This window comes from Sylvia atricapilla, chromosome 24 (genome assembly GCF_009819655.1).
Source record: "Sylvia atricapilla isolate bSylAtr1 chromosome 24, bSylAtr1.pri, whole genome shotgun sequence".
NCBI lineage: Eukaryota > Metazoa > Chordata > Aves > Passeriformes > Sylviidae > Sylvia > Sylvia atricapilla.
The window spans coordinates 5,904,296-5,920,391 of NC_089163.1; the positions used below are offsets into that span (position 1 = coordinate 5,904,296).

The 16,096-nt window shown below is 55.9% G+C and overlaps 2 protein-coding genes across 11 annotated transcripts in view; both read left to right on the top strand.

The window, feature by feature from the left end:
* Positions 1–16,096, top strand: part of PUM1 (pumilio RNA binding family member 1) — a 129,746-nt gene that overhangs the window by 102,618 nt on the left and 11,032 nt on the right. The gene's annotated exons all lie outside the window — the stretch shown is intronic.
* SDC3 (syndecan 3) overlaps positions 1–16,096 on the top strand; it is a 40,122-nt gene that overhangs the window by 18,552 nt on the left and 5,474 nt on the right. The window contains exon 2 of the mRNA XM_066335121.1: positions 15,888–16,005. Coding sequence (XP_066191218.1) covers positions 15,888–16,005 — 118 coding nt within the window. The remainder of the gene's footprint in view (positions 1–15,887; positions 16,006–16,096) is intronic.

The following is a 16,096-nucleotide window of genomic DNA, read 5'->3' on the forward strand; positions in this document are numbered from 1 at the left end:
CCTGGTGTCCCTGTGCCTGCCCCGTTTTGGGATTGATGCACCCCCCGAAATCCGGGAATGCCGCGAGTCCCGGAGGTCCGGGCTGGTAAAAACAGGGAATTTATCCTCAGCCACGTGGGTTGTGCATTTTGGGAAGTGGGCAGGAGGCCGGATGGAGGCGGGATGAGCACGAGTTCTGGGTGCAGTGGGGACGTTTTTGGGATGCTGATGTTTTCAGGGAGGAGCAGAGGAGATTCCTGGTGAAGAGGTGACCTGGCCCCCCGGGACTGGCTCCGTGACTCAGTTTCCCCCTGGGTGACAAGGAGGTGGCGCCGAGGGTCAGAAATTCCTGGGAAAAGCAGGAATCGCTGTCCCGTTGTACACACAGGAGTTGCTCGCCCTCTCCCTCCCACCCGCCGTGTGCCCATCCCGGGGGGAATTCCAGCCTTTCAGCCTCCCCGGGTTTTAATACAGCCCCCAAATCCAGCGGAGGCAGAGCCCCGAGGTTTCCTGTGCCTCTCCCACGGGGGATTTCAGCATTTCAGCCTCTCCAGGTAACTCGTGCTGTATTACACCCTAAAATTCCATGCAAACGGCGAGGTTTGCTGCGCCTCCCCGCGATCTGCCGGAGCTGGGCCGGGCTCTGGTAATCCCTCCGGGCACATCCCTAATCCCGGCCCTGGCCCTGCCTGAACCGGCCCCGGGAGCGCGGCAGGGACCGAACCGGGCCAGGAGCGGGGCCAGTCCCGCTGCCGGGGCTGCAGGTGCCACCAGCGGGACAGAAATATCCCGGGGTTTGGGAGCCCGGGGCGCTGGAGCATCCCGGGAGCGGGAGGAAGGGCTGTGTGCGCTGACAGAGCCCCGGGACAGCGGAGCGTCCCGCGCCGGGGACATCCAGGAGCTGCAGGGACAATCCCGGGGCTGTCCCCAGCAGGGACTGCGACACCTGCAGGGCCCTCCCGGCCTGTCCCAGTCTGCGGTTTCCCCCTGGAATTTGGGGACTGGGGTTCAGGGGGGAGGGGCAGTGGGACCGCGGTCCATTCCCATCCCCAGGAACAAGGGGCTGCCCAGGGAATGGGTGTTTTTGGGACATGCCCGAGGAGCTCCAGGCCGCTGGGACGCTGCTCCCAGGGATGCACAGGGCGGGATGTGGGATTTGGGATTTGGGATTTGGGATTTGGGTGGGCTCTGTGCAGGGACAGGATGGCACCGGCTCCTCCTTGGGGGTTCCTCCCAGCTCAGGATATTCTGTCATTCCATCGATCCCTGTCTGAGCATCCCAAAAACGTTACTCAGCACGGATCAGCTTCCCGGGACATCCCACTGTTCCCAGGGGCTGGAAAACGGCCCAGGTGACCCAGGCAGAGCCCAGGCCCCCTTCAGCCAAGGCTGGGCTGTTCCCTGCGCCCACAAACCTCCTCCCGCGCCTTCCCAGCATCATTCCTTGTGCTCCCCCGATTTGTGGGATTATTTCAGGCTGAACCACCAGCAGCCCTGCGAACAGCCCAGGGGAAAGAGGCAGATATTTTAACGTCAATTCTCGCTTTTCATTAATTTCCTTTTTCAAACGAAGCAGCAGCTGGGTGAGCTGAGACCTTGCTGCCGCTCTGCTGAGCAGAAATCCGTGCTGCTCCTGCTGCTGCTGGTGGTTTTTCCGTGCAGAATTGTGGCAGCAGGAGGATTTGAGGAGGCTGCCAGGGAGAGGCCAGATCTTTTATTAGAGCAACTGATACGGTTGGGGAAAAAAAGCTCCAAAGCAGATCAGCTTTTGGGCTCACCAGTCCTTATTCAGGTCCTAAATAGAAACAGCTCAGTCAGATCCCCTGGTTTATTTTAATCAATTTTACATCTGAAAACAGAAAAAAAAAAAAAACAAAAAAACCAAAAAAAAGGAAAGAAAACCAACTGGTGAGCTGAAAGCTTTTTTCCCCCTCCCTTTCTCTGGTGGTTTTTTTTTTTGGGATTTGTTTTCCTGGGAGCCTCGTGTTGGTGCTTGGCAGAGCTGCTGGCTCAGTCACGGCCCCCACACCCCCAGACACCCCAAATTTGGGCTTTTCTCACCCCTCCAGGAGAGGTGGTGTGAGGTGGAGGCCAGGACAGCTGGATCCTCTCCCAGATGATTCCGGGCTCTGGGAAAACACTGCCCAGCTGCTTTTTGGACTCATTTCCCCCCTGGATGTCAGGGATGCTCCCAGTCCCACGTGGGGCTGCCTCTGGGTCCTGCTCCAGGGCCCTGCGGGGTGCCCAGGCTCAGTTCTGTGGCCTTGAGCCATTCCCAGGATTCATCCCAGGCCATTGTTCCCTCCTGACGGCTGCCTCCAGCCCCTGGGGTCACCTTTCCATGGAAAACCTCGGGAAATTGGGAATATTTCCCTTCCTGGAGCCTGGCTCCACTGCCAGGGGCACAGCGCTGCCCTGGGCTCTTGGAAATGTGAAATGGGCAGAAATCCTCGTGCTGCCCCATTCCCAGTGGGAAACCCCAGGGATTTGGCTAAGGAATGACGGAGATGTGGTGGGACAAGGCCTTGGATCCCATCCCTGTGTCCATCCCACCAATCCAGCTCGGGAAGCTGGAGCAGAGCAAAGGCCTGTGTTCAGGAGAAAATGCTGGGATTTGTCACTGCTCTGCCTCAGTGCCCTCTCCCACAGGAGGAGTTTTATCCCTTCTGCAGGAGTTTTATCCAATCCTTTGGGATGAGGGAGATGGAGGGGCCCAGGAATCTCCCTCTGGAGCCCCTCAGCTCCCGTCTCTGTCCTCCTGCTGCTTCCCTCTGTGGACTCACAGAATTCCGGGATCATTTGGGTTGGGAGGACCTTAAAGCTCATCCCACTGCCATGGCAGGGACACCTCCAGCGTCCCAGCGTCCCAGTGTCCCAGTGTCCCAGCGTCCCAGTGTCCCAGTGTCCACCCCGGGGCACTGCCAGGGATCCAGGGGCTGTAGCTGCCCTGGCAAAGCCGAGCTCCTGCTGTGCCCAGGACAGAATTCCAGGAGGAGGAGGGAAGGAGCCGATGGATCCCTGGGATGGATCCCCCGGGGCTTTGGGGACCTGGGAGAGGTTTCCCGGCTCTCCTCTCTCTGCCAGGTGTGGGAATGTCACTGTCCATCTATTATTGTGTCCATGGAAATATTCCATGTGTCCATGGAATTATCCCTGTGGTTTTTGTGAAGGTTCAGGGTGGGATTTTGTGTGTGTGTTTGTGGGGGAGGATTTTTTGGCTTTGTGGAAATTTTTTGTTTGGTTTGTGGTGGTCATTTTGTGGATCTTTTTGGGATTAAGGGGCATATTCTTGGTGGTTTTATTTTGGGTTTGGTGGGTTTTTTGGTGGTTTTCGGTGAGGTTTGGGTTTTATTTGTTTATTTTATTAGTTTGGTTGGGTTTTATTTATTTTTGGTTTGGGGTTTTTGTTTCTTTTGTTTGTTTGGGTTCTTTTTGGCTTTAGGCAGGTCATTTTTTGGTTGGTTGGGTTTTATTTATTTTTGGTTTGGGGTTTTTGCTGCTTTACTTGTTTCTTTGCTTTGTTTGTTCGGGTTTTTTGGCTTTTGGCGGGTTGGTTTTTGGTCGGTTGGTGTTTTTAACCCCCTGGCAGCAGCAGCAGCAGCGAACTCTGAGAGCTCCATAAATATTGGATCAAATCCTTTTGGCACCGCCACCATCCCACACCCCCTGACACCAACATAGAATTCCTCCCAGCCCATCCCAAATCCTCCCAATCCCCCATTCCCCATCCTGGACCATCACTGGGATTGTTTTTTCCCTCATTTTTGGCATCGGGAGCCTCCAGCTCGTTTATTTTCCGCGTGAGCCGAGCCCAGGGATGGGAAATCCGACCCAGGGCAGGCTCAGGTCAGGGCTCGGAGCTGCTTCCAGACTTTTCCTTCCAGCTGGAAACCTGAGCCCTTTCCAGAGGGATCCCTCGGGAATGACCCCGGGGCTGCCAGAAATAACACTAAAAATGGGAAAAAAAAAAAAAAAAGAAAAAGGTGGGAAAAGGGGGGAAAAGTGGTGGAAAAAGGGAAGAAATTGGTGGAAAACGGGCAAAAAATGGGGGAAAATGGGCAAAAAAATGGTGGAAAATGGGAAAAATTGTGGGAAAAGGGTAAAAGGTGGTGGAAAGGGAAAAAAGTGGGGGGAAAGGGAAAAAAAGTGATGGCAAAGGGGAAAAAAGTCGGAGAAAGCAGGAAAAATTATGGAAAATGGGAAAAAGTGGTGGAAAGGATGCAGAAAATGGTGGAAAAGGGGAAAAGAGTGGTGGTAAGAGTCAAAATTGGTGGAAAGGTAGGAAAAGGTGGTGGAAAGGAGGCAAAAGTGGTGAGTAAAATACTCCCACTTCCCCTGAATTGAATTTAGGGGGAAAAAAAGTGAAAATTATGGAAAAAATACGGATGAAAATGTGGCTGAGGGTTTGGGGTTTTATAGGGTTTTCTGGTGGTGGTGATATTTGGGGTTTTGGTGACTTTTTGTGAGGTTCAGTTTTTAATTTTTGGATTGCTTTTTGCTTATTTTGGTTTGAGGGAGGTTTTCTTGGTGGTTTTCTTTTAGGTTTTTTATGGAGTTTTGTTTGTTTTGTGAGAGGTTTTCTGTTTTGTTTTTTGTTTGGGTGGGTTTTGGGGGCTTTTTTTGTGGGATTGTTGTTGTTGTTGTTCCTCCATCCCTTGGTTTTGGTTTGCTTTCAAATTTCCTGTTGATTTGCATTTACCCCCAGTTTTTGTGCCGAAGGTGAGGCCACAAAAGGAGAGTTGACTCCATTTCCAGCTGAACAATTCCAGCTCAGGGCAGACAAATCCGGGTTTAGGGCTCTTTGTGCACTGAGCAGAAAGAGGAAATTCCATTTTTTTTCCCTTAATTTGAGCTCTGGGGGGAGTGGGAAACACCGACCAGCTCCTGAGCACCTTTGCAGGGTGGATTTTGCAGCTGGAAAATGTGGATTGAAGGAATTTTGTGCTGCTGGAGCACGGAGAAAGCAGGAATTCCAGCAGGGAGGGAGCGGGATTGGGTTTCCCCCGCTCTGGGGAGAACAAGGACAGCACTGTCCGAGCCATCAAACCAGTCCTGCCCCGAGCTTTGCTTCCCCTTTCCTGCTGCTGCGGCTGGAGAGGAAAAACTGAGCCAGGGGAAAGGGTTTTTCCGTGGAGCTCCTGGGTGTTGGTGTTCCCTCGGCTGTTGGAGGGAAAAATGGGATCCTGTTGGCAAAAAAGTGGTGGAAAAAGGGCAAAAAAAAAAAACGGTGGAAAGGAGGAAAAATGGGTGGAAAGGGGAAAAAAGTGGTAGAGATGGGAATAAATGGTGGAAATGGAGAGAGAAAATGGTGGAAATGGGCAAAAATGGTGGAAAGGGGCAAGAAGTGGTGGAAAATGAGGGAAGTAATGGTGGAAATGGGGAAAAAAAGTTTTCCAGTGTTTTCCTTCCTCTTTTCCTGCTGCTGGGGTTGGAAGGGAAAGCCAAACCTGGAGAAAGGGGTTTTCCATGGAGCTCCTGGGTGTTGGTGTTTCCTTGGCTGTTGGAGGGGAAAAACAGGATCATGTTGGCAAAAAAAGTGGTGGAAAAGGAGCAAAAAACAGTGGAAAGGAGGCCAAAAATGTGGAAATGGGCAAAAAGTGATGGAAAATGAGGGAAGAAATGGTGGAAATGGAAAAAAAAAAAAAAGTTTTCCAGTGTTTTCCTTTTCGTGCTGCTGGCGTTGGAAGGAGAAAGCTCCTGGATATTGGTGTTTCCTCGGCTGTTGGAGGGAAAAAACGGGATCCTGTTGGCAAAAGGTGGTGGAAAAAGGGCAAGAATGGTGGAAAGGAGGCAAAAAGTGCTGGAAATGGGAAAAAATAGTGGAAAAGGGGGTAAAAAATGGTGGGAAAGTGGAAACAAAAGTGGTGAAAATGGGCAAAAAGTGAAGGAAAATGAGCCCAAGTGGTGGCAAAGGGGGAGAAAAGCTCCGTCCCGCTGCGGGGCTGGCAGAGGGAAGATTCCCTGTCCCTCGGGAGGCGCTGGCAGCGCCGGGGTGGCCCGGGGTGACCCGGGCTGTGTAATCAGCCCGACCATCTGCCGGGAGATTCGGGGGCTCCCGGGAGCTCCAGCTGTCACCAAAACCCCCCCGGACCCCAGCAGGGCCCGTGCCGCCGGCTTTGGGGGGCTGGAAGGGCAGGGGTGCACCCCGAGGGGACGGAGAACAGCCCCGGGGAGGGTAAAAACGGGGATTGCTCACCTTCCTGGGCAACGGGCTGGGGGGAGAGTGCGTGAAAATGTGCTGAAAATGGGAATAGTTTATTCAGATCACCAGAAAAATCCTCTCAGGGATAATTTTGGGATTAATTAGGAGAGAGGAGGCTGCTCCCCAGCCAGTCCTCCCCCACAGCTCCTCCTCCTCAGGTTCCTCTTTATGGGAAAATAAGTTCTTTTATTTTTCTGACTGTGCAAAACTTCCCATGGAGCTCCTGAGGAGTGGTTGAAAAGCCCTGGAATTTTGAGTTTGGTGGTTTTTGTGTGTGTGTGTGTTTGTTTCAGGGTTTGAGGCTTTCAGGTGCAAATTTCTGGGGTCTTCTTCCCACTCTGGGAGGGATGAGGATGAACTTTTTTCCTCCGTCTCTTTGCTGGGAAGAGCCAAGAGGTTCTAGAGCCTGGAACTGAGGGGATAAAAAAAATGAAAAATAAACATTAAAAGGAGAATTGCTGGGGAAAAACTTAAAGAAAGGGAGCAGGGGCATATCCGTTCCCAGGGATATCTGGGGGAAAACAGAGAAAGGTGGGCGAGACCTGCGTGTCCCTATTAAAGTGTTCCCAGTAGCCCTGGAATGGGAGAGGAGCCGCTCCCTGTCCCCGGATTATTTGCAGCTCTTTTGCAGGTAAACTGAGGCACGCGGTGATTTCTTCCCCCACCCCGGGCACATGCGCTCCTTCTGAACTCCGAATTCCAAAACATTCCATTTAAAACCCGTCAAACCCCGTTTTTCCTGCCCTAATTCCCTCTCCGTGGCCTGGGCAGGGGGCGGATTCCCTCGGCGGGGTGGGGTGAGCTCTCCTGGAGGAGCTGGGAGGAAAACTGGGAATTGGGAATCCCGAAATGCCAATCAGCAGCACCCTGGGGAGTGAACGGGCAGCGCCCATCCGTGTGCCAGGCGCTCCGGAAAGGGCAGCAAATAGATGGATACACACAAAATTCCTATTTTGGAGCCGGTGGGGAAGCGGAGCCGCGGGGAGCTGAGGGAGCTCTGGAATGAGCCCTGGTGGAAGGTGAGAAAAGCCCGGGACACTTCTGCACGTTAAGCTGCAATAGGATTATGGAGCAGAGCAAATTAAAACAATTCCTTAATGAGGAGGGGGGGAATTCCAGCTGGGATGGTGGCTGGGAGAGGTGGGAAGGAAGGAAAGGATGGAACAGGGGCAGGAATGGATGGAGCAGGAATGGATGGAGCAGGGGCAGGAATGGATGGAGCAGGGGCAGGAATGGATGGAGCAGGGATGGATGGAGAGGGGCAGGAATGGATGGAGCAGGGACAGGAATGGATGGAGCAGGGGCAGGAATGGATGGAGCAGGAATGGATGGAGAGGGGCAGGAATGGATGGAGCAGGGGCAGGAATGGATGGAGCAGGAATGGATGGAGCCATGGGAGGAATGGATGGAGCAGGAATGGATGGAGCCATGGCAGGAATGGATGGAGAGGGGCAGGAATGGATGGAGCAGGGGGTGGGAGCCATCGGAGTGCCCACGGATGCTGGTTTGGGGGCTGTAGGGAGCATGAGGGCAGGGCTGGGTTTTCTGGGATGGATTGTGTCACCATGGCAACGTGTCCCGTTCTCCAGTCTGTGACCGTGACTGTGTCATGGCAATGAGCAATCCCACAGGAATTGATAAACCTGGAGCTGGGAATCCTCAGGGTGGGAAAGGACAGGCCTGGCCAGGTAGAGCAGGGACAGAGCTGGGCCCCATCCCAAACTCTGCCCATCCTGATCCAGCTCCAGCTGATTTGCCCCATCCCTGTCTCCACTGGCCCCACGGATTAGGGGATGCTCTCAGGAGGAGGATGGAGGACGCTGGAGGTTTGGGGTGTCCTGGGGAGGTAAAGCAGGGAGCTGGGGGGGGCAGAGCCGGGGGTGCAGGTGCCCCATCCCAAACTCTGTCCATCCCTCCCTGAGATCCAGCTGGATTTCCCCCATCCTACCCATTGTCCCCTAGGATTAGTGGATGATCTCCCTATGGAGGACACCACAAATTTGGGGTGTTTGGGCCCCCGGGTGCCAAGGGGGATCTGCAGAACCCACCTCTGCCTTGGCTGTTCCCCCTTCCAGTCTTCAGGCTTCGGGGATCCCTGTGTTCCCTCCCCTCATCCCAGCCAGGCTGCCCCAGACCCTCGGCCCTGGGATGAGGGGACACATCTGGAGCCAAACACGACATCCCAGGGCTGCTCCGGGGATCTGCCAGCCCAGGCAATCCCAGGAAAACCCCTCCGTTCCTGCTTCCATCCCAGCCAGACTCCCTGGGACTGGTTGTGCCTCCTTGTCCCGTGTTTTGCTGGCATTGGAGGGGGGAATTTTGTTTGTGGGTTTGGGTTTTTTTCTCCTGCCTTTTCCTGGAGGTGAAGGGTGGAGCATGCTGGAGAGGAGGGGTTGGATATGATTTACATTGGGAAATTCCTGATTTTTCCTGCCAGCCACGGCTCTGGGATATTTATTGTGGAGTGGGGTGGGATCTGGCACTGATCCATGGAAGAACTGGGATAAAAAATGACAGCAGAGATGGGCAATCCCAGGGAGGAGGAGGAGATGGAGTTTGAAGAGCTGAGTGTGATCCAGAATACCTGGACCTGGAATTCTGTTGCATTCCTGGAGGGAGGATGAAACTCGGGAGCATCCATGTCCATTTTTGGGATGTGCCTGGCTCCTCGCATCGGCAGCGGAGAATCCAAACAAATCCTGAATAATTGCAGCTCCTCCATCAATGTTAATGATTATTTTCCTTGCAGAAAATGAGTGGCCAATTAAATCCAAACACTCTGGGCTTTGGGCAGCTCTTAATTGGGGGCTTAATTAATCCGAGGAACAATGAAGGGACAAAAACCAAGGGGCTGGTCCTGGCTGAGCTCATGTCACATCTTGGGATGGGACCTGGGATGAGCATTCACACCCCTTTTCCAACATCCCACATCCCGAATTCCAGTCCATCCTCCTGGGCTCTGCCTTGGGAATCTCCATCCCATGGTGGTCTTTTCCCAGGTTCCTCCCCGGAGCAGCTTTCCAACAGATTTATTTTTTACTCCCAGCCTTGGATCGGGGAGTGGAAATTCAGTGATGTTTTGGAGCAGGAAAAGAATCGTGGAGTCTTTTAAGCTTCAGCTGGTTTCAGTCCAGCTTTTTGTGTGAGCTCGTATTATTCCAGCTGTTTATAGTATCCCTGAATCACTTGCTGGGATGAGTTATTGAGGTTTTCGGTATAAAACACCAGAAAAGGACTTTCAAGGGGCGATCAAATGAAAATATCCCATGGAAAATATTCAAAGAATCAACATCTCCCCGGTGATATATTCTCAGCGTAGAAGTGTTTTCCTAGAGAAAGAATCTTTCGGCTCCTGACAGATTCCTGCCCCTGGCTGTGTCATTCCAAGCTTTCCAGGGTTCCCAACTCTGCCATTTCCCTGGGAGGAGCGGCCTGGGATGCTGCTGATCCATTGGCTCCATCCTGGCAGGGCCACTCACCTTCCACCTCAGCCTGTCCCGGTGCCCCCGTGGCACCTGGAGCCGCTGGGATGGGATTTGGGCTTCCCAGAGTTTCTCTGGATTTGGGCTTCCCAGAGTTTCTCTGGATTTGGACTTCCCAGAACTTCCCTAGGTTTGGGCTTCCCAGAGTTTCTCTGGGGCTGGAATCCAAACAAGTGCCGTGATTTTGGCTTTTTGGTTTTGCTGTTCATTTCGGAAGCAGGATGGGCAGGAGGAGTGGGATGCAGAGATGAGACCCTGGACACGGCCCCGAGGGATGGGGATTTGGGGGATGGGAAATGGATCTTGTGTGTCACCTGCACGGTCTTGTCCTGCTCTCCAGGTGCTTTCACCCTGATTCCATCTTCCCTTCCCTTCCCTTCCCTCTTTCCCTGTGGGCTGCTTCCCTGTGTCCCTGCTGATGCTCCCCTTTGCCTGCCTTGGCCCCAACCCACATCCCAGATATTCCAGAGGCTGCTGGATGGACACAGATATTCCTATCATGGGATAAAATCACCTCCAACCCCAGCAATCCCTTCCAGATCTCCTCATCTCCAACCACTGGTGCTCCCAGGGGCTGTGGGATGAGTGGGCTCCTCAGGATGCCTGGCTGGACCTGGACTGGTCTCCTTGGAATTCCGTGTTTTCCTGGGATTCATCACTCTGGGGTTGCTCCCGGGTGCTGCCAGTGAACCCAGGAAAGGGCTTGGCCACCTGGATTTGTCCCCTCAGCCACAGCTCCCAAACCTGGTCCTGTCTCCTCGGGAACCATCACAATCCAGAGCCAGGTCCTGAATTCCCTTCTCCTGAGAGAGAAACTCCTGAGGTTCTGCCCGCAGCCGGGAGGGAACGGCCACAGGCTGGGTGTCCCTGTCCCCTCCCACCCGCAGCAGCTCCCTCGCAGTCAGGGCGGCTGGAGCTGCTCCCACCTTCCCCCAAATCCATGGATGGACGCCCGGAATCCAGTCAGGACTGTCCCCCAGGAGCGGGCGGCGCCTCCTCTGCCCCCGGCCGCACCTCGGTGCCCCGTCCCCGGGAAGGATGGAGCCCTCCGTGCCCGGCTTCGGGCCACCACCCGCGGCTCCGGCGGGATGCGTCGCCATGGAGGAGGCGTTGCCGTGGCGACCGTTTCCATGGCGATGGCGAGCGGCGCAGCAGGGCCCGGGAGCATCCCGGGGAGGGTCCCCGGCCTCGCCCGGTGCTGCGGCTGCACTGAGTCCCCAGCTCGCCCTCCTCCCGAGGCCAAACGCTCGGCACCGAGGGCTTTTACCTCAACAGCGCCTTTCCGGTTCTGTTTTGGGGCAGATTCAGGGAGGTTTAAATCCCATGGAGGGAAATGCCCTAAATAATCAAACACCCCGCCTGGGAAAGGAGGGAGGTACAGGGAATTTAGGAAGCTCCAAAGCAGGCGGTCCCTGTCCCCCGGGATGTGTTCAGAGGTGAGGAGGGCTCTGTAGGAACATCCCTGTGCCACGCAGGTGAAGGTGACAGGAGGGTCCCTTCTGTGCCTCGGTTTCCACATCTTCTAAGCCCTCAAATCCTCCTGCAAAAACCCTTCCATGGGGTGGGAACGCCCTAAACAATGAAATGCCCTGATCCCATTGTGGGGAAGGAGGGATGTGCAGGGGATCGAGGAACCTCCAAACCAGGCACTCCCTGTCCTCAGGACATGGCAGAGATGCAGAGGGTTCTGCAGGACCCTGTCTGTGCCACGAAGGTGACAGGAGGGTCCCCTCTGTGCCCTGCATGCTTTAAGCCCCCAAGTCCCCTGGAGATCTGCTCCTGGGGGGGCTGAGTGACACCCTGCACCCCGGACTGACATTTTTCACCTGTAAAATGGTGTCACTCGAGCTGGCAAGGGGAGAGAAGAGAGAGGGGGTGACACTGTCCGTGCTGGTGGGTGACACGAGGGTGACACTGTCTGTGCTGTCTGGGTGTCACTGTCTGTGCTGGGTAGGTGACATTGTCCATGCTGGGGGGGTGGCACTGTCTGTGCTGGGTGGGTGACACGGGGGTGACACTGTCCATGCTGAGTGGGTGACACAGGGGTGACACTGCCCGTGCTGGTGACACTGTCCATGCTGGGTGGGTGACACTGTCTGTGCTGGTGACACTGTCTGTGCTGGGTGAGTGACACGGGGGTGACACTGTCCATGCTGAGTGGGTGACACAGGGGTGACACTGTCCATGCTGGGTGGGTGACACTGTCCGTGCTGGGTGGGTGACACAGGGGTGACACTGTCCGTTCTGGTGACACTGTCCGTGCTGGGTGGGTGACACTGTCCATGTTGGGTGGGTGACACAGGGGTGACACTCTCCGTTCTGGTGACACTGTCCATGCTGGGTGGGTGACACTGTCCATGTTGGGTGGGTGACACAGGGGTGACACTCTCCGTTCTGGTGACACTGTCCATGCTGGGTGGGTGACACTGTCCATGTTGGGTGGGTGACACAGGGGTGACACTCTCCGTTCTGGTGACACTGTCCATGCTGGGTGGGTGACACTGTCCATGTTGGGTGGGTGACACAGGGGTGACACTCTCCGTTCTGGTGACACTGTCCGTGCTGGGTGGGTGACACAGGGTGACACTGTCCGTGCTGAGTGGGTGACACAGGGGTGACACTGTCCGTGCTGGGGGGTGACACGGCCGATGGAGAGGGACCGAGGCCTCCCCGATCCCCCCCTGGGCTCGGACCAAGGGCTGCCCGCCCTCCCCGGCTCCCGGGGCTCTCGCTGCGGGGTTGGGGTGGGATTTGCGCTGCCGGCCCCTCGGCTGCCAGCCCAGCCAGGCTGAGGGCACGGAAAGGGGCAGGGAGTGTCCAGGAGGGAATCATCACCTGCCGATCCCCCTTCTCGGGAGGAAAAGGCTCCTGGGGGATGGGATGGGGGATGTGTTCCGTATCCCAGCTGGATGTCGTGGCCGTGTCACTGCCGTGATCCCAACCCTTTGTGTCTGGCGCTTCTTTGGGGGCGTTTAGAGCACAATGAGGGAGCTTTCAGTGAAACGTGACTTTCTGGCCCTGCCCCGGAGCCTGCTCTTCATCACGGCTTGTTTTTATAGCAGCAGAGCTGTGACCTTTGGGGGCCCTGGGGTCTGGGAACGGGGCCCTGGTTCGGGGTCTGGGTGATGCCGGGGCCGGGTCCTGGCCCGGGCTGTCCCCAGTGATGGCTCACGGGACACAGGGACGTGACAGGAGCAGTTCCCTGGCTGCAGGACAGTCTTGGGCACAGCCAGCACCTCCCTGGGCACACTGAAACCTTCCCACTCCCTATCCAAGAGTGAGGCATTCCTCCTGCCCAGCCTCATCCCGCGGCTCCAGCAGCCCCGCCCTCATCCCGGGTTTAATTTCCCTAATGAAGCAGCACCGAGCTGGGCAGGGGACCCCTGCCAAGAGCCGTCAGCTGGGCAGCTGGAATTGCAGGGATGGGAGCTGCTGGTCCTTGGCTGGAGCTGCCCAATAAATGGCATCCTGGTGCCACCAGGGCCGGGGTGACAGAGGTGACACGGGGAACAGAGCCAGGACCAGCAGCACGCTGCGATTTCCTCCCTGCCCCGAAGAATTCTCTGCCTGGCTCAGCTTCGGATTGGGCACCTGGAGAGGGCTGCTCAGAGCCCCTGGAATGCTCATGTCAGCCTGTCCCTCATCCCAGCCATGGGAGGAGACTGATCCAGCCGGGGACGTGGCTTGTGCCTCAGTCCCAGCCCTCCGCAGCCATGAATCCATGGCCTGGAAAAGCTTTTCCCACTGGAGCAGCAGCCCCATCCCCTCTGCAGTGGGTGGGGACAGCCCTGCCGCATCCCGGGGCACTGGGGGCTATGTGGATGGAGCCGGCACATCCGAGGGTCGCTCCAGCCCTGGTCTGACCACACGGAGCCTGCTGGGGCAGGGACAAAGTCTGGATGAACGTTCTCTTTCGGGACAAATCCAGGCAGCTGGGCTGCATGGGGGCTGGGAGGGATTGGGAATGGGAGCTGGGATGGATTAGGAATGGGGGCTGGGATGGATTTGGGGCTGGGATGGATTGGGAATGGGGGCTGGGATGGACTGGGAGGCAGCCCCAGGTTGGGAGGTGGGAGCTGCTGTTCTGAATGATTTATGATTTCCTGGGCTGGCAAACCCTGCCTGCCCTCCCCTCCATCCTGGCCAGGCCAGGGGGAGCAAACCCTTGTTCCTGGAGGGAGCAATGCCTCATTCCTGGCAGGAGCAGCCCCTATTCCCGGGGGGAGCAGCCCCTCATTCCCGGGGGGAACAGCCCCCATTCCCGGCAGGAGCAGCCCCCATTCCCGGGGAGGAGGGGCCGTGCACTGCCGGTGGCACACGGAGCATTAACAGTCGAAGCAGCTCTAAATCCAAATAAACCCCGACTGCTCCCAAGATTTATGGCACGAGCCTGACCTCAAACCCTCGGGGCTGCAGATGGGAGGGGTTCCGTCAGTGCCTTGGGAATGGAGTGATGAGGGGGGTTCTTTGGGAACAGCCATGTCCCAAATACCCCCCTGTGCACCGGGAACACCTGGATTTGTTCCTGAGTCTTTAAGTCTTTGTGGAGCTTGGCTGGGGCTGTGCTGCAGGTGGGGTCCTCCCAGGTCTGGTCCTGCCTGTGGGGTTTGTGCTGGTCCTGGCTGGGGGTGGTTCAGGTTTAGGGTTCGGTGGATGGATGGAGGGATGGATGGATGGATGGATGGATGGATGGATGGATGGATGGATGGATGGATGGATGGAGGGACGGATGGAGGGATAAACAGATAGGTGGATGCACAACCGGGTGTTGGACAGATGGGAGCTGCTGTGCCAAGTTGGTGCTTCCGTTCCCATTTCCTGCTCCAAGCCCGGAGCCAGGAGTCTGGAAGGGCCTCATCTTGTTCCAATTTCAGGAGGAACAAAGGGAGCGGGGCCATGTGGCTTCCATCAGGGAGAGGCTTTGCAGGTCACACAGGGAGAATCCCACCCTCGGGAATGGGGATGGGCTGGGGAGCGCTGGGCTCTCCTCATTTCTTGGGGAGCCTTGATACTTTTGGTGTAAAAACATCAAAAGGCAAATGAGAGTGATTCCCAATGTTCCCTCCTGCATCCCCTCAATCCTCGGCGTTTTCCCCTACCTTCCCATCAGTTTTGGTGACCTGTCTCATATTTTTGGGCTGTGCAATTCCCAAATCCCTGCGGATTCATTCTGCTGGATCACAAATTCCAGTGAGCTGCTGGTGAGCAGGAGTTGGGAATCCAGGATGGTGCATCAGCTGGGGGGCAAAGGCTGAATATTCCCAGAGATCTGGGAAGCACGTGGGGTGTCAGAGACCGGCAGGATACTTCCAGTGGGAGGATACGTCCAGCTGGGAAGAGCTGGAGCAGATCCAGCCAGACACAGCTCAGACACTTAAAAGCTCAACTCCCCCTGCCCTTCACCAGCTGATGGATTCTCTCTCCTGATGGGAGAAGGGATGTGGGGACAAAACGTGAGCCAGGCCTCAGATTTCTCCACCTGAGTGTTCTAAACTCCTTCCTATTCCAAGCTGCAGTGAAAACAAAGAAGCCCCGAGCTGTTTTTGGGAGGTAAAATGCTCCGAGAAGCGACGGGGACCCTTCAAGGCCTTGATTTGAAACTGAAGCTCGAACCTGGCTCGTTACATCTTGAAACATCTGATGCGATCTCGCAGATCAAAGCCGCCTTGTTTGCCTTGTAATGAGGTGTCAAAGCATTTCCTTGCAACGCCGACAGGAGACACTTTGATCTGCAAAACAAGATGTTTAAGAGCGCTGCCAGCGAGGGCTCCCCGCGTTTTCGCGGCTCTGGGAAGCAAGGGAATATTTGAAGTCTGGTGTTGTTTCCTCTCGAGGCTCCCCAAGCTGCGGCAGCTGATGAGGTGTTGCTGTCACACCGGAGCCAGGACTCACAGGGAAATTACCGAGGCTGAACAGCAGCCAGCTGGAGAACCAAACCGACCCTTTTACTTACAGCTTCCAAAAGGAATTGTTGGGTTTTCCCAAAAAAAAAAGGGCTTTTTGTCCATGGGAAATGTTGGAGTCGATGTGAGCTCACTCTGAGTTGTTCTGGGGGAAAACACTGTGATTCTGGGTGGTTCAGCTGGAGTTGTTTGTGCTGCTGCTGCCTCAGTCTGGCTTTTCGCGTGCCTTGTCCCATGAGGGGTGGCTGGGGTGTCACCAGGGTGGGACTGGGGTGTCACCAGAGTGGGGCTGGAGCCACTCACGTGTCCCTCTGGTCACAGGCTCAGCGCTGGCGCAATGAGAACTACGAGAGGCCCGTGGACCTGGAGGGCTCTGGGGACGATGATCCCTTTGGAGAAGATGAGCTGGACGACATCTACTCCGGCTCTGGCTCGGGGTGTGAGTACCTGGGGGGCTCCTGGGAAGGGTCCCTGGATGGTTGAGGGGTCCCTGGGATTCCTGGGAAGGTCCATGGCTGGCTGTGGGGTTG